The sequence below is a fragment of the Rhinolophus sinicus genome, linkage group LG06 (genome assembly GCF_036562045.2).
Source record: "Rhinolophus sinicus isolate RSC01 linkage group LG06, ASM3656204v1, whole genome shotgun sequence".
NCBI classification, from domain to species: domain Eukaryota; kingdom Metazoa; phylum Chordata; class Mammalia; order Chiroptera; family Rhinolophidae; genus Rhinolophus; species Rhinolophus sinicus.
Window position 1 is genome coordinate 76,982,506 of NC_133756.1, and position 25,592 is coordinate 77,008,097.

The following is a 25,592-nucleotide window of genomic DNA, read 5'->3' on the forward strand; positions in this document are numbered from 1 at the left end:
TGAGCCTTGGAAGTAGGTTGGCTGAGGCATAATCAGAGCATGGTCTCCAGGGAATGCCTTCCTTTGTTCTTTCTCAGTGTTTTAATGGGACTTTTGCAGGCTCCACCTGCCGCATTTATGCCAAGGGGAGCCTGGGGAAGATAAGGAACTTGGAGTCCCTTGAAGATGGGAGTAATTGAAGCAAGAGAACATCAAGAGGGGCTAGGCCAGACATGGGAGTGTCCAGCTAAACCATGGGCAGTCTGGCCTTCGTTTGAAGGAGAGAGGCCTTTTTCCCTGGAATGTTCATCATGTACCCATAAAGGGGCTGCGTCCCAGGGACACCAAGCTGAGTAAGATGTTTCCCTGCCCTCAAAATAGGTGTGCTCTGAGGAAACAATTCTAGGACACTTTTTCTAAAGACTCCCACTCAGTTTCTAATTCATTTGGCCTGGCTAAGGATCCCAACTTTACAAATTTGTTTAGAACCACTGATTTCTCTGAGGAGACAGGTGGAGAAAAGCAACCAGATAAGAAAATGAAAGGAAGTATTTCAGAGACACAGAAAACAGTATGGTTATTACCAGAGGGTAAAAGGGGGAGAGGGAGGACTAAGAAGGTAAAGGGGGTCAAATACATGGTGATGGAAGGAGACTAGACTGAGTGCTGAGCACACAATGCAAATACATGGATGATGTATTACAGAATTGTACACTTGAAACCTATATAATTTTACTAACCAGTATCACCCCAATAAATTTAATAAAATTTAAAAAGGAAGTATGAACTCAATCTGTCTGATGCCCACCTATGAATAGATGGTCTAAGATATAGCTGTGTCCACTCTGCCAAGGCCGGAGGGTGGGTGGTTAAAAGGCCCTGAGCAGTCTCCAGAAGCAGATATTCCAAACCAGGAAAACAATTAAATGAGAGAAAACCAAGGAACTGGTCAGAGTGAGGAAGGGTCTCCGTGAGGATTCTAGGTGAGGACTGCAGGGGCCGGCTGTCCCTGGTTTGCCCTTGGATAGGAGAGCTGCATGCACCCTGAGCACCACTGAGTCCCCCTGACTTCCTGTTGGGCTCTGAGGGGCACACCTTGCTGGTCCCCAGCCCCTCCCCCTCCCAATGCATTCCTCACACGGATGCTACACGCACATCATGAAGGCGAGGTTTATAAAGTCCAAACATCACACTGTGTTTCTAGTCATAAAGATGAATAAACTCACCTCATTTATAACTCAAGATTATGGGCACCATGGCACCCATGTTTCCAGTCTAGAGGACAAGGCCAGATTGACCTTAAACTTTAGAAGAGGGGAGTATTTTGATGGTATAAAAGGAGCAATTCATTTTCTTCCCCCACAAAACCAAAACTTTCAGGCAGACCAGAAAAATCATTCTAGAACTGATGACTTCGGGATAGGTTTTCAGGCTGACGCGGCCAGACTTCAATGGAAATGAAGCTTGCTACTGGCCACCGACATCTGAAGAGAGTGACTTCCTAGCAAAGAGGACATAAGGCCCAAAGGAAAGAGCAATGCAGGTGCTGACGTGCCAGGGAACAGTGACTGATAGGAAAAGGCAGGGGACATCCCAGAGGTGTGTGAGCCAGGGCCTTCTCCTGGGTCCTAAGGAACATTCTGATGGGTTTTGTACCGTTTGGGGGAAGAAGGTGTCCTGAGTTGTCCACAGCCTTTCTTTTCCCCTTTATGAAGGTAAGCCAGAGAGATGCAAGGAGACTCTAAGATGTGCAAAATGTTAAACAAAAGGTTGACCAATATTTAAAAGGCTTTACTTTAAAAGACATGAATCCTTCGGGAGGAAAAGACAGAGAAAAGCCTTTGAAAAGAAGTGAGCTGTGAGCAGTGGGTTGCTAAGGCATGATGCTCTGCGTCTAAAGGCCTGTGCTCACCCCCGGGGGCACAGGGGTCTTTCCCACCCCTCCCCTCTGTGCCTCCGCGGGTATTGTGCCCTTTCCCAGTACTCCAGTCAGGGATGTGAGGTAAGAAGCATTGAGTCACCTGATAACAGATCGTAGTGGGGGTCAGGTAGACACTCACTGGGCTGTGCAGTGCCCTGTCAGTCACAGTAACCTCCTCTGACAGGAAGGTCACTTTTCTGCTGAAAGACCTCCTGTGGCCCACAGCTCAGGCAGTCCCCCCACAGCACTTTCTGTGCACCATCGATAGACAGAGTGTATTTCCCACTGTGTATCTTCGCTAACATGGTGACAGTGACTTAGGTTATCCCTGATGAACCTAATACATCAACCCCCATTTCCCTCCTGCAGCAACTCCAGGTGTGTGCTTAGGAGTGAAGAGGACTGGAGTGGGCCCGGGGCTTCCTCTGAGGCCTGTGGGCTTTGGAGCTCCTAGCAGCAAGTATCTGTGCCACCTGGCCGCCAGCCCTTTCCCAGGATGTCCTAAACTGAGTACAGTCCAATCACTAGCCCCTGGATGGCCAACAGGTTCCCCAAGGGAAGCCCAGAGGACACCTGCAGGCAGAGGGTCTGATAAGTATCCGGAAGAAGAAAGAGATCCAGAGACCTTTCTTGGCAAAGCTATAAATGAGTACATCTTAAATTCACTACCACCTGTAACAGCTTCACTCACCCCAACCTCAGGGGCCACTCCAAAATGCAAGGATTTCTTAGCAGCCAGCTCCCTGCCACTGGACCCCAACCGAAGCTGCTCCCCCCTGGAACTCTCCCTGGGCCTCCTGTAGCTGGCTTCTCCGTGTCAGTCTTGACTCTGCCTGAACATTACCTCATCAGCATTTCTGACCCCAATTACTCAATGTTATTTCCATCATGGCCCTTATAATGACCTGGTTTCTTCCTTGCTGGTTGTTTACTGCCAGCGCCCCCGTAGTGCTACATGAGCTGCCCATCTGCCTCTCTGACTGCTGTGTCGGCAGCGCTGAGACAGGGCTGTGGGGGTACACAGGTAGACTAGGCACAACAGAAAAGGTTGGAATGAGCTCGGGGCATGTCCTCGCCAAAACACCAGCTGGAGGTACCAGTGAGGAACTGAGTCTCATCTAACAGACGGTGAATCTAGAATTTCAGCCGAGGTTTCTCTGACCCCAAATCTCATGTGCTTTTACAGGGCTATAGTTAAATAATTGAAGATGAGGAACAAGAATATTCCAGACTGTGGGAACTAACGGTGTGACAAAAGAGGGTTGCTGATTGCTATTATACAATGAGTCGTTTCTATAAGGGAGTAAGTAACGTTGGAGAACTAGCACAGAGGTCTGGGATGTCCACCTAAGGGATCTCACTTGTTCCGGGCCCTGGTGGAGCTATAACGTTACACACTGATGTGGCTGCCATGACTGAATACCCACGCAACGTCAGGCGCTGTTCTCAGTGCTTATGTTGTCAATAAACTTTATTGTTCGCAGATAAAAGGTAACAAGTTCATAAATGTAGTACCCGAAGCCCAGTTAGTCATGATGGAACAAGGAGTCAGCTTAGGGAGACGCTGAATTTCATGCTAATCTAGCACGACCGCTAGGCTCCTGGGGTGCACACGCAGCCCCAGGGAACAGTTCCCCTCAACCCGCCTGCTGCTCCTCGATGACTCCCTCACACCTGGATGCCCTGCACACCTTGCTCCCGTCTTGGACTGCCTGCCTTGCTCTTTGCCTTCCTACCTCCCGCTCATTCTTCACAACCTGCTTAGGGCGCATCTGCTCTGGAGAGGATTTGGGTCCTTGCACCCCTGTTGGGCTGCGGTCCCCTCCTCTGTCCCACTGTGAAGGTAGCTTAACCCTAGCACTTTCCCAGGGGGACTGTTGGACAAGTCTTCCCTTTTCCTATTTATGCAAGCACCTGGGGGGCATTGGTAGCACAGGCCCACCCCCAAGCTCACTGTCCTCCCCTTCTCATACCCCTCCCATCTCAACCCTCTCCCTACCCCCTACTCTCTTCTCGACCTTAGTCTGCTCACCTGCTCTCCGTTACTCACCTGCACTGTGGGACATGCATCAGATCTGCTATTTGCTTATTAGTCTCCACCATTGGACCTTGAACTTCTTGAGGACCCAGTGAGAATGGCTGTTGATTGTGTGAATGACTGCATGTTGCCAGCATTACATTAGATTGGAAGGTCCTTTTTAAATAGGAAAGTGCAGCATGGCTGTTTCTCTTGTGATAACTATTACTGTCATTACTACTGTGATAATCAGAGGCATCCCTTTCTTTCCTCACTCACTATCAAACTCAAGAACTAAGTAGATTTGGGTAAAGTCTTTAGATATCCCGTGTTCTCCAGACTTACTCTCTGCTCGTATCCAGGTCCAGCAGTGGTCTCCTTCACTCTTGGGGCCCTGAAACTGAAAAGCTTGGGGCCCTGAAACTGAAAAGTCTGATAGTAGGTCATGGCAGTTGCATAAATAAGACCAGACAACTCTTTTAAATTCTGTGAGTTGAAGTGTTTTCAAAAAAAAGTGTTCTGAGGGGGTCAGATGCTGAGCACAGGTCTTTTGGAAGTGTCCCAAACCCACAGAGTTCCCATGTCTCTTAGTATTCCTGGTGGTCCTACACAGCAGTAGTTCCTAGAAGAACCCACCTCAAAGCCAGGTTCTGCCAGAGGAGATCCCCTGGGGGTCTCATGGCCTAGTGGTATCCAGGACATCGTTCCACGGTCACATGGCCACTGGTCTGTGTTTTAGCTTCTCATAAATATAACAGCCATTATCATCACCACTCCTGATGGTACTTGAAGAATTGATAGTTGTTTCTGAGAAGACTACATTAATCACATTGGCCAAAACAAGATACTTTATATCCAGCGGAGGTTCCCTTTATAAAACCTTTAACCTCCAGCTAGAGAAAAACAGTGAATTCATTTTTGCTCTAAAATCCAAGGCTGCATCAAACCTTGTCACCGTGTGCTGCCATGACATAAAGAGCTGTGTGCTTGTTTCAACCTGGTATCTCTTGGCAGGCCCTCTTTTGTGCTGACTCAGGTTCCCATTGGTGTCTGCTCTAATCTGTAATCTACGCAAGTCATCTGACCAACAGTTTTAGTGTTTCTGGACCTCTAGCGAGGAAAAGCATAGCTCCTTCTATTGCGTCTGTGACAAGTTCTTTGCCGGGGGCGATTTCATCCTCATCAAGAGTGTCTGCTTCATGGGAAGGGATGCCCATCCTGGCACACTGTTGTTCTCATCTCCTGTCAGCCCGCGTGCTAAGGAGAGAAGACCCTCAGGAGGTGGTCTACGTACATGTGCGAATCACCTAGTCTTTAGTCACACAGACCTGGGTCGGAGTCCAGACTCCGCCTGGAGTGACACTGGGCAAGTTACTTAATTTACTTGGACCCTCACTTTCCTCGTGAACCATACAGGATTGTTAGAAGGTGAAATAGCACGAGGTTTGTAATGTGTTTAGCATATAGCACAAAGAAAGGGCCCAGTGAAAAGATGTTATTGCTGGCTCTAGGGGATCCCCAATTTCCCCACCCCTAAAGTAGTCATTGGGCCCAGAGGCTTTACCCCTGGAGCGAATAACAGCCAGCAGCCCTGTCACATTCCAGTTTGAACGAATGCCCAGGGGTAGGGAGTGGAGGTGGCTCACCAGCCCACTGCAGGGAAACCACGCTTCACCGTCTGACTACAGGTTTCCTGACCCGGCCACAGTCTCCAGCAGGTCAGGCCATCTGATTATGATTCGCATCAGTGGAAAAATTTGTTTCCCCGCTGTCACCATTATGTATCTATCATGCAAGTGCCTCCGTGACACGTGTAGCCCAGAAAAATAAGGTGCCACAACTGTCCACTTTACAGCCACAAAATAGCCGCAGCACTCGGTTTGACTGGTTGTGTGTCCCAGCTACCTGAATGTCCCAATACCCTCAGGGCTCCGTGCAGCACACCACCCTGCTGACTCGCCTCCTGACCAGCGCCCTCTGCCTCGAGCCATGTGGGAAGCATGTGCCCAGCCTCAGTGGTCAGAGCTGCAGTGGGGCCAGATCCAGGAGAGGTCACCCACCACCCGCTGCCAAGGCACGCAGCTCCCCCACCACCCAGCTTTACTCACAAGCAGAACTCCCAAAGTTCAGGGTTGAGGCTAAGCCAGACTGGGGCCCAGCTGGAGCCGAACTTGAACACTGCTGCTCCTGTTGCCTTGGATGCTATGAAACAATGAGTGGTCATTAGGTCAGAAGATGCGATGGGTGTCCCTAAGGCACTGACACAAGGCATGTAGTGCTCGCTCCAGCACCAGCAATCCCAGCCGAGTGGCAAGGAGTAGCTTAGAAAAGGGACCTTGAAATTCTTCTAGTCCAGCCATTCTGTGTATACAGATGAGGACAGCTTGAGTTACAGAACTCACGCGGCAGGGCCAGAGCTGGGCCTCACCTCTCTCCTCTGCTCCCTTCCCTGTCATTCCTGTTTCCTGTATAGGGTCCTGGGAAGATCAGGCACGGGCAGGCCTCTTCAGTTAAGAAGTCAAACATGGAAGGATGTAACAGTGGTATGGTTAGAGCTGATTTAGGTGGGAGGAGGAGGCCCCCTCCTACGTGGATGGTGTCAGGGCCCAGACTGTGTGCTCCTCCAACCTGGGGCTCTCCTCCACAGCGTCTGCACTGAGCACCAGGCGCCCAGGAACCTTCACGGAGCTGTGTCTACTCACATGAGTCTTTGATCCCACGAATAGTCTTTGTGCAACATACTTGAGGTACAGCAGTAAAACAAAGTGAAAGGAACTTTGAACTGAGTCCCAAATTTTCATTTTTGTCAGCCTTCCAACCCAGACTAGCCCTTTGTCATCCTGGCTCAATCTGTAGACCACCTCTCCTTCCCCAAACTCAAGAATCCCAGCACCTTCTGTTGGTGTTGCTTTGCAAAGTCAGGCCTCCTTTCTCTACTGACAGGCTTTTGTAAGATTGATATGGCCAGAATTCTAGAATCATCCAAGACCCCAGCCTGCCTTTGTCCCTCTTTCCTGTGTTTATTTGCAGAGCATGTCGTGCACATCAAAGAAGAGAAGGTTCCTGCTCGGTGGTTTTATGAAATTACTGAACAAACGAGACAACGTCAAGATGCAGACGTTCCCAGGACCAGTTCCTGGTGGCCTGAGGAATTCATCCCTTTATTTCCTCTGAAATAAAATGGACATTCCTCCATTTTGGAATGTCTCTCCCCTGTCAATCCTTAGCCCTCTTAGTTATGAGGCAGAATTCCACAGTGGCACACGGCTCTGGAAATACCACACAGGAAAGAGGCCTAAGTATAGGGCAGGGTCCTAAAGACAGTCCCAGGAGAGAGCAGACAAGAGCAGAGCGATGGATGCCGTGTGGGAAGTGTCACAGGTCAGCACTGCGGGTACGGCAGAGGCTTATGTAACAAGACTGGGATTTTTATTTCCACAATCAATTATTTCTCACATCTGAATAGAGCTGTCATTTCCAAAGCATGTCATATCCACTGAAGTGTTATTTTAGGTGAGCTGGCAGAGTGTGCGCCAAACTCTTTTTTTATCTTGGACATGAAAGCCACGCTCGGTTGTAGGCAGCCATGAAGCTCTGACTCGGCTTTGTCAGAGAAGGCCTTTCTGAGTGCAAACAGGGCACCTGCCAAGGGTTTCTGTGCAGAGCGTCACACTTGGGAGTCCCCACCAAAGCTTTCATCAAAGTCAACCTGATTATTTTCCACTGCATTTTCCTGAAAGGATGTTATGATTTTCTAGATGTTTGGTGGCTGGTGATAAATCAGGCTTTTATGATGTCATGTGAAAGGCCACCTCTCGGACTTCCTCCTGCCACAAGCCATAGATTTAAAGCAGGACGTGTTGGTCAGGCAGAGTGGACACAGTTTGACTTAACCCTTTCCTTGCTTGTCTTAAGGCAGCTGAAGCTGCCCCCTACGCTAGGGCTGTGGAAGAAGGTGAGCTGCCTTCCCCGGTACCTTCCCTCCCCACGAATACAGCGGGGCCTGTGGACACGGGGCCTCCTCTGAGTTAATGAGACTTCCTCAGCTAAGAAGCTTTGGCACCAAATCAAGATTCAAAACAAGACAGTGTTCTGTGGAATGATATAAGCGATCGTAGGCAATTTTACAAAAGTAATCTTTTGAAAGTCTCAGTTTCATAATCATGAAAATGAGAGGTTTCTTTGAAAAGGAGATCATATCTAATGCCGGTGGGTTATGATAAAATGTTACACTCATACTTTGTTGGTAGCATTATAAACGCATACAGTGCCTTTGAAAGCAATAAAAAGGCTCTCATTCAAGCCAGCATCCTGAGTCCTCTATGAATCCTCTCCCCCCACACACACCCCGCTCATCAGCAAGTCCTCCTGCTCTGCCTCCAGAATAGGCCCCCCGTTTATCCACTTCTTTCCAGCTTCCCGTTTACACCACCTCCCTCCAGTCCAAGCTGCCACCATCTCACCACATCTGTGGCCACTGTCTCAGCTGGTCTCCTCTCCTACACAGCCCCTCTCTGATGTAGCACAGCACCCACAGCAAGGCTGGAAACGTCTGGCCGAGCCTATGCCTGCAGTCCTTACAGCCTTCCAGGAGCTCAGAACAAAATCCAAACTCCATACTCTGTGTAGCAAGCTGATAAAGGACTGTGAATTTTAAAGTAAAGTGGGTTCTTTGTAGATGAGTGGCCCTTTATGCAACACACACACACACACACACACACACACACACACACACACACACACAGAGAATTTGCTAAAACTTTTTAAAAACCCAAGCAAATGTCAGTGTTGTATCCATTCTCTTGAGAGCTAGTGGAGAGGAAGAGAGTCGAGAGCGGCTCCTCAGCCAGCAAGGAGAGCTTGTGCTCTCAGATTCACTCTCGTCAGGATTCTTCTCCTGCAGGAGGAAGTAAAGGGTGGGACACCATGTCAGCAACCCTGAGGAGGTTGAATGTGTATCCATTTGGCCAGAAGAGGAATAACTTTCCACCTCACACCCAGGAGGTGCCAGAGCAGCAGGACAGGCCCCTGCACTCTGCCTCCAGGACTGGGCCCTGCGTCCTCCAGGGCCAGCTGGGCATGGCCCTAAGTCTCAGCTGCAGTAGCCAGCTTTGGAGTCTTGGCCTGCCAGTGGCAGATGCTCTAAGGGACAATCAGTGACTAGAGAATAAAGCCGTGTGACAACATGGCTGTGCCCTATGATGGGCGTTACCCAGGAGGCCAGAGGTGATCTGACCGGCCTCCCCTACCTTGGCCTGGGGCCTCGATGTCCTCAGGCGCTTTGTCCAGACTCAGTAGCCTCCTCTCTGCTACTCAGGCTGAGTGTATTGCTCCCTGAGGTCTTTGCAACTGTGGCATCTTCGGGAGACCCTCCTGGGCCAACTCTTTATGCACTGGCTTTTTCTTGTCATTCAAATCTCAAATTCAAATGTTGCCTCTTTAGGAAGGCCTTCCCCACCCAAGCCTCCCACTCCTCATCAATCCCACTTCCTCTTCAGCCTCCTGCCTGGCTCTCCCACAGCCGAAATGCTCTTAATTCATATCTCCTGTACCCTTACCTCTCTCACCAGCTGGGCATGAGCTCAGGGGAATGGCCTTGTCTTGTCCATGGCTGCTTCCCCAGCATCTGAAACAGTAAGTGTTTGGCAACAACAATCAAGAGCATGTGAAATGATTGCAATAACTGAAAAGCAGAATACAAAATTCTGCAGACTCTGGTTACAATTATTCAAAAAATGATGATCTAAAAACAGAAGTTGGGTTGAGGTACAGGGTGAAAGTAGCATATAAGTATGGAAAAAATACTGTAAGACAGCTCGCTTTAAAATATTACAAATTCATCCATCATGTTACTATAAGAAATGAAAAGAATAGCTTTTCCTACACCTTAGGGATAAAAGCAACAGTAGCTAGCCTTAACAGAAAACCTGTTCAAGTATACAATGAATTAGAAATACTGCTAGCTACTTTTCATGTGTAATCTTGAATTCTCACAGCATTCCTGCAAGATAGGCAATGTTTTCCCTATTTTACAGATTTAAACCCTGAGGCTCAGAAACGTTAAGAACTTGTTACCCAACGTCACACACTGAGTGGTGGAGCCACGATGTGAAACGAGGTCTCTTCAGTGTTGCTGATGTCTGAGAATCGTTTGTTATTGAGACGTGACTTACACAAAGTAAAACACACAGGTCTGAACTACATAGTTTGATCCACTTTGACAAACATACACATAAATCTTACACTCCTGTCAACATAAAAACATCACCAAAATTTCCTTCATGCACCTTCCCTGTCGGTCTTTTTCTAGTAAGCACTGATCTAATTTCTGTCATCATCAATTTAATTGCCTCTCCTGGAACTTCATACACATTAAATCATACAGTATCTACTCTTCTCTGTCCATCTCTTTCCTTCAGCATTGGAGTGTATTAATATTTCTAAATGTTGATATAGTCTTTATTATTTAGAGATCTGTTTGCCATTCAAAGTAATGCAGCCTAAGGTATGTTGCTTACAGGACTTTCTGGGGAGGGTTAGTCCCTACTGAGTGTTGTGGGTGCTGGACTAACAGCCAGAAATCCCGCCATCTCATCCAAGACCCTACCATGGCTTTGTGACATTAATAGAGTTATTTAGTTTAAATATCTCTGTAGATGCATTCAGGTATAGGATTCTATTGCTCTTAAAAGATAAAAAAAAAAAAAAAAAAAAATGCTAGGTAACCATCTAGTATAGATACCCTGGTAAAAACTCTCTATTAATTATGATAATAGGAAACCAAATGAATGGATAAATAAAATCATAGAAAACCTAAAGATTCATCTTAATACTCATCTTTTCTTCGTGCCTCTCAAAAACCTTACTAACAAATCTCATAGTAGTTGTCTTAATTTTTCCAGAAATATGAAAGTCCCCAGAGAAAAAAGCAATTTGGATGTGATCAGTTACCTGGTTAGTCCTAGACGTTCTTAAGAAGTTATTGAGGGAACGAATGTTTGACTGAACTTGTGGATACACATTTGAATGACCCTGTCATGTCATTTCTATTTTGGTTGGAGAGAAGGATGCATGGCTAACTGACTGGTTAGCTGGCCGGCTGGATGAATGGCTTCATGGATGGATGGGAGGGAGGGAGTCTGAAGGGTTATTGAAGTGAGGTTTCTTGAATTTGAATAACCTAATGTATTATATAAGTTGAGAAAAACCCCAAAGGAAAAAATATCCCATCTATACTGTGGAGGCATTCGTATCATTTAAAATATTTAGTGTTGATATTCAAAGGGAGTGGGGGAACCTTTTACAAAGGGCTGTGTAGATGTCCTAATGAACTGGAAGGGAACAAGCTTAAGGAAAATCACCTTCACCGTGTGCGATTAGGGGTCACGTGTGGCCTGAGTCGGCCTTCCTGGATGAGAGGGTACCTTCCCTCCGCATGCACCTGAAGATAAGCCAAGGGCAGAGTTGGGCTATAACCCCACAGGTACTTTGTACACTGCTTTCATCCCCAGGAAAGAGGCCACCTGAAACAGATACAAGATCTCTTGAGTTGCATTATGAATGTGACTCTCTGGAGATTTAATTAGCTGATGGATGTAAAGTGCTTTGAGGGTAAAAAGTACTAAGTGGCAAAAGAAAAGTAGCCTGTGTCTCGTGCTCCAGAACACTACTTGCCAATTATGTCACAACAATCTTTAATCAGTCCACTTAAAGGTGCTTTATCTCCTTTCCTCAGGGTTTGTGTCACATCCTACCAGCATGGGTAAATCTTTACACCCGAGAGCCAGTTATTAACCGTAACCAGTCATTTCCGACAAAGAGGTGCTGGCTTTGAAGCCGGAGTGCTGAGGTCACCAACAATCTTATCTCCCTTTCATTAACTGGACCTGAATTACAGCTGTGAGTCAGCCCCCCCATATCAGCTGGTTAGAGTGAAGATCGGTGAAGAAATCAAAGTCAAGTGGGCTTCAGTTACAGTACTTGATTTAGCTTTCCCTAGGCTGATACTCCTAGAAGCACCAGGGATCGAGAAATAAAGCTAAAGAAAAAAAGTAACTACAATTATAATTACAGATGTAGAACAGGTACAGAAAGAGATAGTACCTCATAAATATATATGATGCAAAATTACATCCCCTACATCTTATTTGCTTATTTTATTTAAAGCAACCTATTAAACACCCACCTATTAGAAGATAATGCCCCAGAAGGTATGAGGTACAGCTTCTGAGAAATGCTTTCCTCTGCTCAGCCTGCTCAGACCAGTGCCTTGTTGAAAGGACAGGCCCCAAAGGCCTGCAGGGCCGTCCAGTGCAGGTGGCTGGAGTGTCCTGGGAGCCTGCTCCTCTGCCTCACAGGGAGGGCAGCAGGGCTCCCGCGTGGCATGTGCTGTATGGAATGTGTGTGGCCGTTCCACAGAGGAGAACGGGCCACCATCCTTGTCTCCACACGCGGCAAGCGTGTCTGCCTGAAAGGACTTTCTCCAGAATATTTTTTTTAACTCTATTTAAAAGTAAATTAATGTGTTTATTTGCTGTATTTTGCCTATATGATTATGTTGTTTGTGTGTCTTACAGAGCCCTTTTTGCCGAACTGCATTTCTCTTTTTATGCTAACCATATTTTTAAAATACAAATGAAAACAGATGCCTCTATATGTAGGCTGCACTAAAAAGCCATTAATTGCATTCTCCCTTTATAAAGTGGATACTTATTTTTTAACCACATTAAGCTTTGTTTACAAATGGACACATAAGGAAGACAGTGTTCTCACTTTCCATGAAAGCTCTATGGTGCTTGGTAGACTTTTTCATTAGTGTCTGGGGGCATACATGTAGATGGGTTTCTTTCCCTTTGTTTGGTGCTCTTAATAGCTATTGATTCCAAAGGCCAAATTCTACCAATTGAACACAAGTGGTCCCCAGCCAAGAAAAATGGGATCAAGTGAAGGGTCACAAGATCCTAGAGACCCCTTAACACACTTCCCAGGAGGTCGGGACCGCACATCCTGAGTCATAAGTAACGGGGCTCACATGTGAGGCCACCAGCAGAGGTGACAGTGTCACGATGTGAGGGCTTGAGCAGAGTTTCAGTCCAGTATACACATGTGTTGCTCAGCGGGATTGAGACACGATGCAGGGCCTGCTCACTGTTTTGTTCCCTTTGCCACTTTATGTCCACTGTCAGCGTGCTAGTCGGAGCCGGTGCTGACGGACTTGATTTCCCTCAGACTGAGCCCAAGCATTGTTTCGCTCTAACGGCATTCTGTCAGCTCCTGCTGACGGACAGTCCCACTGAGTACAGCTTCCTGAGCAGACCAGACGGCCCACTGTTCTCTACTTGTCTCTTATCACCCCTTGTCATTAAAGGAGATGCCTGGCTTCAACTTCAATTTGTGCTGAGATAGAGCAGTAAAAGGGAAGAGAGATGGGAAATGTTCCTTACCCTTACTAAGGCCAGTGTATTTCTTACTGCTCTGAGATTCGCTCCCTCTTTGTGAAGGTTCCAATCAAAGGATATATTTATGAGCACATAAGAGTTTAAACTGCTCATAAGAGACATTATACTGCAAACTTTCTGGGGGAACTTTCAGACTTTATGTTTTGTTTTTTTGGTTTTCCCATTCTTACTTTCAGCTGCATATCTTGAATCTTGACTGGGATATTCTCTGCAACTCTAATGCTTTTTCCATTTTACTGAAGTTCTTTGGGGTTTCGGGTTTTAGGGTTATTTTGTTTTGGGGTGTGTTTTTTGTTTTTTAGATTTTTTTTAGATTTTTGTTTTTTTGTTTTTCTAAAAAGAAGTATTTCCCCAAGAGTAAATCTTCCCTGCTCACTCTCCATTAGCATACAGTTAGATCAAGAACCAAATTCATTGGCGTTCTTTTATTCCCTTGGAACCGGAGCTAATCCTCAATTTTGCTTTTTTTAAGAAACGTGGAAGGAAAGAAATGAATATCGAGTGCCGCGTCATAGCTTAAATTCTTGAAGATGTTTCGCCAGGGTTTTCATCAGTCTTAATTTTCCTTATTAACATCCCCTGTCTATACATCTTCTCCTTCTTTACAGCACTCAAGAGTGAATTTCTTTCAATATGCGCATTAGAAAGTTAACAACATCCTGCCAAAAGCGCTCACACTCTTAAATTGTTCCTCCACTCCATCGCAAACCTTACGAGCAGATCTTTTGAGGAAATATGGTATCTAACACATAATTTGAAATAAATATTAAAACTTGCCCAACGCAACTTCAAGGAAAGAGGAAGAAAAAATGAGAATGTGAACTTTGAAAAGATATGCTATACAATCTATTTAATAACATTCCCACAATGATTTTAGGAAAAGTGGGTGGGTAGCAAAGGGATTTAATGTGTTAAATAATGATCAAAATAAAATAAGATTGGGGGAAGGAAAGAAAACCAGTGTCATTAAAGATGTGTTGTTATATTGATGGAGGTGAAAAGGTGCCCAGGAGACTTGAGGAGAGGGAAGATAGTTAGAGTAGAAGATAATGGCATAGCATGGTTTCTGCTTTTCGGGGACTTTATGTTAACTACTGCGGGCTCAGAAACTGGCTCAATGACTTTTCCAGGATTTGGCCTGGCCCCTTTATCAGTTCACTCTAACAAGAAGGTAAGCCAGGAAAGCCTGAAAACTTGCTGCAGCCAAATATCCCCTCCTGCTGGGCTGCTGTTCCCAGTTCTGACCGCTGGCCTTGACCTTTAGGGTTTATGCCTGGTCAGAGACTTAGAGGACAACTCCTCAAGGTCAAACAAGTCAACAGTAGTCAGGAACTCTGAGAAAAAAGCAGGGGGCTCTAGGAGTCCTGACATATACATTTTCTCTTGCCCATACTGTTTTGCTGCTATAAAATCCTCAGCTAACCATAATTGAATTTGACAATAATTAATCACATGTTGAAACTGTATAGCTCACCTAAGGAATAGCAATGGAGATGGTGAAGACACCAGAAGCCAGAGTTCAGGAAATGTCATATTCACACAGAAATCCTTTAAATTTTTCTCAGAGCTTTATTGTCTTTTTTAAAGAAAGGTTACAGACCACCCAGTGCACAAAGTCCATTTTGGAAACTATACATAAAATCATCACTTTAATCCAACTTTTGCCCCTGTTGTCATACTATAGCTTTAAGCCTATAAACAAAGAAGGAACTGAACTTTCAAAAAGAAAAAAAAAAAAAGAGCAAAACAAATGAACTCATTCTTCTCCTTGGTACTTAGGAGCTGATCACACCCTAGTGGAGAGGATTTGTGAAATTTAAAAGGAAACTATATTGTAGCCTTATTCCCCCACCCCCTTCCCACTGCTCGACACAGTGCTACAAGAAGGGCAGTCCCGGATGTCCTGTCCTCGTATGAATACAGCTTCCACAGTCTTGGTTCTCTTCAGGCCAGCGGAAGCCTTAGGTAAAGAAGCATTTCCACATCTTTGCTGTCATTCCAGAGCCACACGCACTCCCACGCCAGGCCTCCCCATGCCACCTTTTAAGTACACCTTGTGCCCCAAACCTTGCAGACTAAACCATTTACTATAACTTCTCACAACAGGAGGAGGTAAGAAAGTCCTTCAGGAGGGGTGAAGTGTAAAACAAGCTGGGATGTCCTTATTCTTTCCCTAAAAGTGGATTGGGGCACACACGTTTGGAATACTCTAAATGTTAGCACAGTTGCAGCTGGTATAAAGAGACACTATTTTGTTTTGATGGGACCTCATCCTTTCCCTTCACAAGGTCTTTTGGTCCTAATTAAATGTCAGGGAGACGGAGCCTTGGCAGAAAGTTAAAGTAAGCTGCTAGACTGGAATGTAGGAGTTGGGCTCAAAACTAAATTGGGAAGTTTAACTGGGTGCGTCTCTGGTTTCAATGAAATACTTTTACAGTGTATGGTAGTAATGTCTGTTTCTAGGCTTTTGAAAACCATTTTTCTTTTTCCTTTATTGTAGTTCCCTGGTTGTTTTTATATTATGAGCTACTTGTAGAAAAATACAGGAAACATAATTACAATACAAAGCTCCCTTTCCCAAGCCTACTGAGATCATTTGAAGCCAAACTTGGTTTGAGGGTTTTGCTAACTATAAGTTCAGAGCCATGAATTGCATCCTATGCAATGCTAGTTGATTTACAACAAGTGTTACGTGATTAAACAATAACCGTGTTTCTTCAGGCTGTGTAACTGCTGTAGAATTTGAGGGAGGACGGTGCTGTTTCATGACGCCACATTTCACAGCTCCCTCTGGGGAAAAAGAATGAATATCTTTGTGTGACTTATAGGAAAATAGAAATATTGTAGAACTATATATACAAGTTTATTTAGGGAAAGGAAAGAGAAATCATTTGTTTTTCCACTTGTATTTCCAGTTCCTGTTAAATTGCTAATTATTAATTGTTGTATCCTACTTTTCCTGAAGAATCTGTATATGGACTTTTAAGGCCAGCAGAAATAACTTTTTTTTTTACTATGATTAACACTCTGGAGAGGAAATCAGTACTTCAGTATATTGTAAAATAGAAAGCCTTTGGGAATTTGATTTATTCAACCCTAAAAAGTAATGACGGATGATTGAGAATGAGAGTTGCTGAATGTACTCTGTTAAGGTACAGTTTCAAGCAAACAGTACAGACATTGAGAAGTAGCATCCAGACACCCTTTGGTAGCAAAGGCTTAGCAGTAAGGGGAAGTACCCAGGGAGTCCTGCAGGGCAGGTCCTGTCAGCCCCTTCTGGGTCTGTAACAAATCGCCCAGGCCTGCCTGCCTCCTTCCAGGGCATTCTGGAGAAAATCAGTGGGGAAGGCTTTCAACTGCAGCTTGAGGATCTGTTACTTTCCCTCCATATCACTGGTTTTAGATTGTTCCTTAATATTGTGTGTAGCTAAAATAGTGCCTTAATGAGGTATTTAACGTGTTTAAAGTTCAGCTATTTTCATACTGCCTTCACATTCTTCCATTTCGAGGACTCATATCTTGTGTACTATTTGATGAATACTTTTGTATATGGAAAAGCCAAATGTTTATCTTACCCCAAAAATGGTGTATTTCAAAGTTCTTTTCTTTCTTTTTTTCTCTGTCTCTTCCTCTTCTTCTTCTTCTTCTACTTCTTCTTCTGTCCTTCCTGCTTTCTTTCCTTCCTCCCTCCCTCCGTCCTTTTTTGCAAATAATCTTGAAATTCTCGTCTCAATTTTCTCCTAACTCAGTCTTCAAAGAGCTGTAATAAGAAATTGGTGAGTGAGGGCTGAGATGCAGGATGAAGTTATTCTCCTCTAGTTTTCTTTTAGCCAGTTTTCCTTCCAAGGAAGTCTTTTAAATGGATGGAAAGTCTCCGAAGCCCTGATGTGTTTGCCGCTTCCGCTCTGCTCTGGTAAAGCTAAGCGAGCAGACTCTCACAGGGTCTGTGGCGTACTGTTTTGTGTGTTTCAGCATTTTGATAAGGGCCTGTAAGATGGGATGAGAAACTCAAGGACCAAGCAGATGGCGGCCCCGGCCTCTTGTACAGGACCTGGGGGTTCCTTTGAAAATTAACTTGTTCCTCCAACGGAGCGGTTAGGGGACACTGGGCACACGGAGGAGAGCGACGGCGGCTGCAGAGGCTGCCCGAAGCTCGCTCTTCAGAGCAGGGCTTTCAAACTGTGGGTTGCACCTTGTTAGTGGGTCGTGGGATGAAGTAAGTGGGTCGAGATCAGCATTTTCTAAGGAGTAGAATAGAACAGAATAGAAAATACTGGTTTGTGTGCCCCTGGACAGTCAGACTGAGGACTGCTTCGTGAGACTTCAGTTTCGTTTTACGTGCATGTGGGTGTGTTGAATGACAGTGTGAACTGCCCGTCCTTTTCGAGGGTCAAAAAAGCTCGAAGCCGCTGCGGGAGAAAAATTGTGCCGGGCTACCGGCAGAAGTTAACCACGGCTGGGTTACAAAGAGGGGCGCGCAGCCCCCGCCTGGAACGAGGTCCCCCAGGACCGCACGCCTCCACGCTGCGGCTGGTGGCTTGGGATGGGACCCAGCATGCCGGCAGGCGTGGGGCAAGGGGCGTCCCCCTCCACCCTAGAGAAGCTGCAGACTAAGGCGGGGGGCGGTGGGGGGGTCTGGTGATTTACTCCCTTCGCGCCGGAGACGTGCAGTAATTCGAAACAGTTCTCACAGTAGCGTCCCTGTCAACTCAGTATATATACACACACACACACACACACACACAGTCATTAAGCGTCAGTGGGACGCCGTGGACCGGAGGGGTGCGCGGGAGGAATGCGCGAGCTGCGGACCCTGTGGCTGTCACGGTCCACACTGGCCTGCGCAGAACATTCTTAAACGCGACCTTCGCAAGATTTACGGCTGGAAGAGCCCAGACAACGTGCCGGGAGGGGACCAAAAGGAGGGAAACGGGAGCCTTTCCCGTACGCGACAGCTGCGGGGGGGGTGGGGGGGCGGGGGAGCCGGGGGTCCCTGCGACTCCGGATCCCGCCACCAAACCGGACCACGCCTGCTCTCTCTCTCCCTCCACCCTGCAGGACTTTCTACAAGGAGACTGCACCAAAGCGAAACAGAAGCTGAACTGGAAACCTCGGGTCGCTTTTGATGTAAGTGTCCTTTTCACGGTGGAGCGCGTGGGCTGGTTTGCCAACCCGCCGGTGTGGGCCGGACCTCGCGGGAGGGTGGCCGTCCGGGCAGGCAGCTGGGCGCCTGAGGTGGCCTGGCCAGAGGGCAAGGAGGGGCTGGGTGAAGGCCTCACAAGGGTGGAGGTGTCACCAGGAGAGAGTGACAAACTCCTCCCTCACCGCCCACCCCCCACCCCCGTCTTGGGCCTCAGGAGCTGGTGCGGGAGATGGTGGATGCCGACGTGGAGCTCATGAGGAACAACCCCAACGCTTGAGCGCAGCCGCTGAGCCCCAGCAGCCCCGCCGGCCTTTATCCCCATCGCGGAACAAGCTGGTGAGGGGCCGCAGGCGTGGTCCTGGGAGGGGTGAAGAGCGTGTCCTTCCGACGGTTGCCCAGGACCCTCACCCCATCTGCGAGGTGGTCCCGCCCGCAGGACTGGGGTCGCTCAGGTTTGCAGCAGCCGGGACCTGGCACTCCGCGTTTGGCCCACTTTCCTTTTGTCCAGGCCCTTTCAGAATGGTTTTGTGAAATCAACAAGCTGTTTTAATCACATATTCACTTTACTTGAAACTATGTCATTAGACAACTGAAAGTGTGGGGCTTTCAGATGGTGTTTCTCTTTTCTTATTAAAAATGGCCTTTCTATGAACCAACAGTAAGAGTAGATGTCGATGTTTCCTCCCAATTATAAAGGCAGCTATGAGGCCCCAAATAAAGACACCCAAATCCTTGCCTTGGAAGGAAATCGCTTCTCTCAGGCCTACTCCCTTTTCAGAGAACCCCTGCTGGCAGACCCCTGCCAGGCCTGAGTCTGATCTGGCCAGAGTGTCCTCCTAAGGCTCTGCCTGGGACATTTCTTTCTCCTTCCTGGTGACAATAATCCACTCTATCCAGAGGATTTGGAAACCCAGTTCCTGCAGAAAGGAGGCATTCACATCCCCTCCGGTCTCTGCTGACTATAATTAGAACCCACGGGGCTCCAATCATCTCAAAAGAAGGCTTCAGAAATAGAGGGGGGTTAGAAGAAGAAACTTGAAGGTAAGTAAATATTGTTGGAACGTTCCATGCCAAAGCCCCTGGGTCACCAAGAGGTCTCAGTCCATGCCTTTCCTTGTGGTCTAGAATCTTACACAATACTTATTTCCAACCCCTTCTCACTACTAGATCACTTTTTAAATCTAATTTTGAGTTAGTCACTCGACCAATTTACAGTAGGTGCCTAATAGATGCCAGACAGACACTGTGCCCTTCAAGTACATCAGCATTAATTAGGAATTATAATAAAGAGGTTTAAGGCTGGGCCTCAGACCCCCGAATCCAGCTTCACTGAGTGCATCATTTAGGCGGCCTGCCTTTGACCACAGACCTATGCTCCAGTGCCATGGACATTGTATCTGCACAGCCTCAGGCAGGTGGACACACAGACTTATGGAACCCACAGGCAGTGAGCACGGATCTGTCTGTGTACAGGTGGATATCTTGCATGAAATAGTGTTTTGCTGTAGAACAAATTAGGTCAGGACTCTTCTCCCCCTCGCTCCCCCTCCAAGGAAAATAAAATAAAACTTTATAGCAAATGGAATTCCAGCCTTTGCACATGCTCCTGTGAATGCTGGCGAACTATTTCTGAATGTCTTCACCAGCAGGTTTATGATCTGGGGGAGGACCCAGGCTCCGAAGGCTGGCTGCAGGAAAGAGGGCTCTTTGTGTGGCTGTGAGTTGCAGCGACAGCATGCTGGCCAGGGCCAGCCTCAGCTTTGATGGAGCAGAACTGGGGTGGCCTGAGCTGTGCCCCCCTTCTCAGAAGCTGCCCCAGGACGGGCCTTCTCCCAATCGGGATGCTGCTAATTGGAAACAGATGGTCCCTGGCAGACTGGGCCTCCAGGAAGGACTAAGCAGGCTGGTGGGCACACATACACACACACTCACACATACACACTCACACACTGTCACTCAGAGACTCCAATACACACATCCAAACACTCACAAACACAAATACACACCTACAAACATACCATCTCACACACTCACACACATTCACTCACTTGCAAACACAACTCACAAACCTGCTGTCACACACTCTCACACACATACTCACAAATCTCACAAATAAACACACTCACACACATCCCCTTTAGCTTTGACCCTGATGAACAGGAACCCCCTCTCCTCCTCTGACCCCCTGAATCCCCCACCTCTTCCCACACCCAGGCATAGAGGCCATTCGAGGGGCCTTAGGGCTTGCAGTGGCCGCATTCAGTTCAGTATTTTGTGGCTTGTTCACCTAAAGACATAATAAGCTCTTCAGTGAAGACCAGCACAGATTCTAGGTAGGGGTTTACTGGGACTCCAGTGGAGCCGTAATGTTAAATTATTCTTCCCAAAACAACCTGGGGTATCAGTGTCTGAAGGACACAAAAAGTATTTTTGGTTTCAACCTTCTCTCGATTCCTGCACCCTCAATGGGTTGAAGGGGGGAGGCTCGTTTGTCTTTTAGGTCTCTAGGTGTGTGGTGTAAAATTAGAAAAGGAGAACAGACTTGCCTGAGTATTTCTCTGCTTTCTTTCTGTGCTGTGAATTTCATTTGGATATCCTTCAAGACAATTCTTATTAAAGGGTTTCTTCTATCTTGAATCTCAACTCACTTCCAGTGAATTTATTTGCCCTTTTTTCCCTGCTCTGCCAGCTTTGGCTATTCATTTTAGATGTAATAAAATATCTTCCACCTTGATTTTTTAAAGTGAACACGAGGAACGTTCAATTTTCAGCACATTCGAGTATCACAGCAAAGCAGTCAAACGCCTTGTTTGTGCTGCAGATGAGCAAGCAACAAGGTGCGTGGATGCCTGGGCCACCTGGGCTCCCCGCAGCCTCATGACCTGCCTGCCAGACTCTGTCCTGGGCTGTGTCTGCTACCCTTTGTTTTAAAGAATTGAGAGGGAGCTGGGTCCGGCATAATAAACCTGACACAGCTCCACAGTTACTTGGAAGCAAAGGCCTGCCTGGCAGGCTGCAGGACCTTCAAGGGAAGTGCCGAAGTGCTTGGAAGATACCGCTCCATGCAAGATGGCCCTTAGGAAACCTGATTTCAGCTTTATGACTGTGAGCTGGTAAACCAGTACAGAAATTGCTCGTCTCCTTGAATCACCTTTACCTACACCAACCACCAAGATTGGATAGAACATTTGGCTGCCCATTGGTCCCTGCTGCTGAATGAAACCTTCCATATGTTATTAAAGTCGTAGCAGGGGGAAACACTTTAAAATATCATTTCAAAATAACAAACGCATTGTTTACAAATAACTTTCTAAGCCCCTAGAAAAACCTCAAAACACCTCAGGCACCTGGTTTGTATATGGGAATGCCAACCGGGTATTCAGTTTTAAGCCCATTAAGTCCAAGTTTACACGTCATATATTTGTCACAACCTGCACTGCAGCCTAGATGGCATGGGGAGTGTGTGTGTGTGTGTGTGTGTGTGTGTGTGTGTGTGTAAAGCCCCCACCCGGGTTGAACAAAAAGATCGGGTTTCTGTGTGTGTGGATGTGTCCTACAAATGGGTCTACCTGTGCCACCCGCACCTCCGAAAATTGTGGGTTTTAATGATTGGGATGCCAAGAATTTTCACAAACAGCGGCGACAACTGGGACACAAGGCGTCTCTGGGAGCTGCCCCACTCTCCGCAGTCGGGGTTTTCCCCTGTCCACGGTGTCCTTTCCCCAACACACAGGGTCTGGGACGATTTCTTCAAGGAGTCGGAAGCGGTGCTGCTACCCTGCCCCAAACATGTTCGAGGCCGAGGCCTCCCCGCGACCTCTCAGCCTCGTTCCCTCCCCAGCACACACCAGGGGAGCATGGAGCACTTTTGGAGGGGTGTGCCACCAGGATTATTACCGATGACTGGGCCTACGGCCATTTCGCTGTCCTTGGCCTGCGAGGCCGCCGCTGCCTCTCCAGGCCGGAGCTGGAGGGCTTCCGACCCGACGCCGTAGACGCGCCCTGGCTCCCCCAGAGTACGCTCTATCCCCAAAGACCTTCCAAGGCCCCCATTACGAATACGATGGTAGGGCCCCACCCCACCCTCACCCATTTCCTCAGCCAGAGCGTCTGTGCTAGGAGGCTGACGACCGCGGGCTGACCCCAGGCCTCGCCGCCTACTCCCTGGCTGCCGCCCTTCCTTCAGGGTCAAGGGTCATAACACTGCGGACGCCCCACTCTCAGCAGCCCCTTTTGATCTCTGCACTCGCGGGCCGAGGTGCCCGCCAGCGTGCTCGCTCTGCGCGTAAGGCACTGGGACCACTTCGCTGCTGTGCTGCTGAGCAACGACGGCGGCTGCGGTAGGCCTCGGCGGGCCTGCGCCCCGCTCACTAGCTCGGGTCGGCACCCTCGGGCGAGGCTCTAGGTCTCTGGGCTTCTAGGCTTTGGCCGGAAAGTAGGGGGCCGAGCTATTGGGACCGCCGACCGCAGGGGACTGAGCGGCGCCACACGTGCGCATGCGCTGGCCTCTGGTCCCTCCGCCACATGTCCCGGTGCCTACAGCCTCGAGCTTCCCACCCCGGAGCACCCGCGGGGAGCTGAGTAGGTGATGGAAAACTGTCGTTAAGAAAAAGAAAATGCTCCACAGCTGCATCCCTGGCTTTGCAAATGAGCTAATGCGCTCAGGGCGCACCCGGGGACCGGCGCTCAGAAGCCCAGCGTCCAAAGCAGGATAGCAAAAGGATTGGTGACCTGGGGGAGACAACTGAAATTGGGGCTCCCCTACTCCCGCTACTCTAACTGGAGGAGCTGAGCCGCGCCAGCCTGTGAGGAAGCCGCACAGCCCGAAGCCTGGGCTAGAGTGGCTGGCCGCGGGGCGAGGGAATGTATATTTGGAAAGGGTCAGGACCTCGGCTGGAGTCTGGCTTTTTATGGCGAGAGAGCTAGCTGCCTGGGAAGGGCCTTCTGGCGAGGCTTTCCTGTTGTGCCACCTCTAACAGGCGGCTCCAGGGAGAGAGGGAGCTCTTATCCTGTCGGCACCCCAAGGCCCCTGGCTCCACGGATGCTTTGCGGGACTGAGGGGCGGGTAGGCCCGCCCAGGGGCCAGCAGACAAATGCAGAGCAATGTCACATTATTTCCCCGGTCACCAAACATTTACTGTAAATCGTTGCCCTGAACCTCTCCGATATTACGTGTAACCAGAGTGGGACTGGGAGTGGGGCGCAAAAAGCCCGGAGGGGACCCGGGAACTGGTGATTCAGGGCATCACCCAGCCAAATTCTCCCTGGGAATTTATAGCACCTAGACAGCCCTTAGCTGCGGGAACAAAGGTGGGGCCAACTCCTATGTCTATCCCCGGGACAGTTAGGACTGAGGCTCCTGCGGCACACACCGACACCCACCGTACCCCGCCTTCCCCCGCGAGCTTGCATTAGCCCACATTCCTCCTCTGGCCGTAATCGGGCCAACTGCGAATCCCAGCCATTGTCCGCATGTGTCTTTCGTGCGTAATAATTATTAAAATCCTCTTTGGAACCGCAAGGAGGGCAGCCCCTGTCCCTCGGCCCCGGCTCTGTGGCCTCTGCTGTCCTGTGTGCCAGGGCACCCGAAAGGCCCCGAGGCGCTGCGGACCCACCCATCTTGGGGGACTGGCGCACCCCACCCGCACACGCGGCCCGGTGCGACAGGCTCCGGAGACAGGCGGTTGAAGCCTTCAGGGCCCTCCCTGTGCACTGTCGGGGTTGCTGATTTTGCTCCACTCCAGGACAGTATTCATTTTTTCCTCCACTGGAGGATTTTAAAGAATCCGATCGCCACTTAAACACGTGCTCCCCAACCCTGTCCACTTTCACATCTGTAGCCATTAATAAGACCCCACCCGGCCCAGCCACCGGGACCAATGACCTGCTTTTATACTGAAGGAAATGCAGAGGTCTTAAGAGTTAATGGCGCTGAATGTTGGTTTTCCTGCTTTTTCTCTTGGGGTAGGTAATGGAGAAGGGAATCTCTCTCTGTCTCTCTGTCTCTGTCTCTCTCTGTCTCTCTGTCTCTCTCTCTCTCTCTCTCTCTGTCTCTCTGTCTCTCTCTGTCTCTCTCTCTCTCTGTCTCTCTCTGTCTCTCTCTGTCTCTCTCTCTCTCTCTCTGTCTCTCTCTCTGTCTCTCTGTCTCTCTGTCTCTCTGTCTCTCTCTCTCTCTCTCTCTCTCTCTCTCTCTCTCTCTCTCTCTCTCTCTCTCTGTCCAAGTCATCCTCAAAGCCCTACAGCAAACCGCTTCACTCCCCAACCTCAAGTTCTGAGCCCCAAAGAACTCCTCACTTCCTCACTAGACCTCCTCCTCGTGCCTAGGCCCTGCCTGGGGTCTCACCACCTGGCTCAATGGAAAGGCCCCACTGCCTGGCCCAAGCTGACCACCCACTGCTCACTCCCTGGGTTAACAAATTGCACTCCCATTCCCACCCAAGTAGAACCAAGCTGTGTTGACTTAGGGGGCAAATGAGCAGCTCACCCAGTCTTCCTAGGAGCGACATGGAGAGACAGCTAGAAGAGAATGGGCAATTTAGTTCAACTGACCAGCACTGCTGACTGTCGGCCTTACAGGAACCCAAAGACAAACAGAGAAAGATGCTCTTTGGGAGAACAGAGGGAGGCGCCATCTGGAAGAGCAAGAGACCTGGGGAAGCAACACTCAGGCTTTTGGGGTCACCCTCCCAACCCCAGGTGGGGAGATCCCGAGCTGGAAGCAATGCCAGGCCCTCTCAGGACCATGCAGACGGTGCTTTTCCTCTTGGGCTGTATTTCCGGTGGAAGCTCCGCCCTTCTCTCTTGTTTGGAAGACCCAGACCTATATGCAAGGAAATTCCAGATCCTACTGCATCTCCTATAATACGCTCAATATGCTGCAAATTTAAAATCAGTGAGGGAAAAAATCAAGTAAACAACAAAAAAATAATATAAAACAGAGGGTTTACTTGCAGCCAGGCCAGGAGGGGAAAGGAGTGCAACCAAGGTCTTAAGTCAGGCCTTATGCCCTCTATGCCGTATTTTGGTTTCCAATAAGGCGGACATGGTACATTTTGCTCAATTTTCCACTACTAA

The 25,592-nt window shown here is 48.3% G+C and overlaps 1 protein-coding gene across 2 annotated transcripts in view; it reads left to right on the forward strand.

Moving 5' to 3' along the window:
* GMDS (GDP-mannose 4,6-dehydratase) overlaps positions 1–19,176 on the forward strand; it is a 649,100-nt gene extending 629,924 nt beyond the window's left edge. For both annotated transcript variants that reach the window (XM_019752387.2, XM_074335314.1), the window contains 2 exons: positions 18,434–18,502; positions 18,733–19,176. In XM_019752387.2, coding sequence (XP_019607946.1) covers positions 18,434–18,502; positions 18,733–18,795 — 132 coding nt within the window. In that variant the 3' untranslated portion in view covers positions 18,796–19,176. The remainder of the gene's footprint in view (positions 1–18,433; positions 18,503–18,732) is intronic.
* The last annotated feature ends 6,416 nt before the right edge of the window (positions 19,177–25,592 follow it).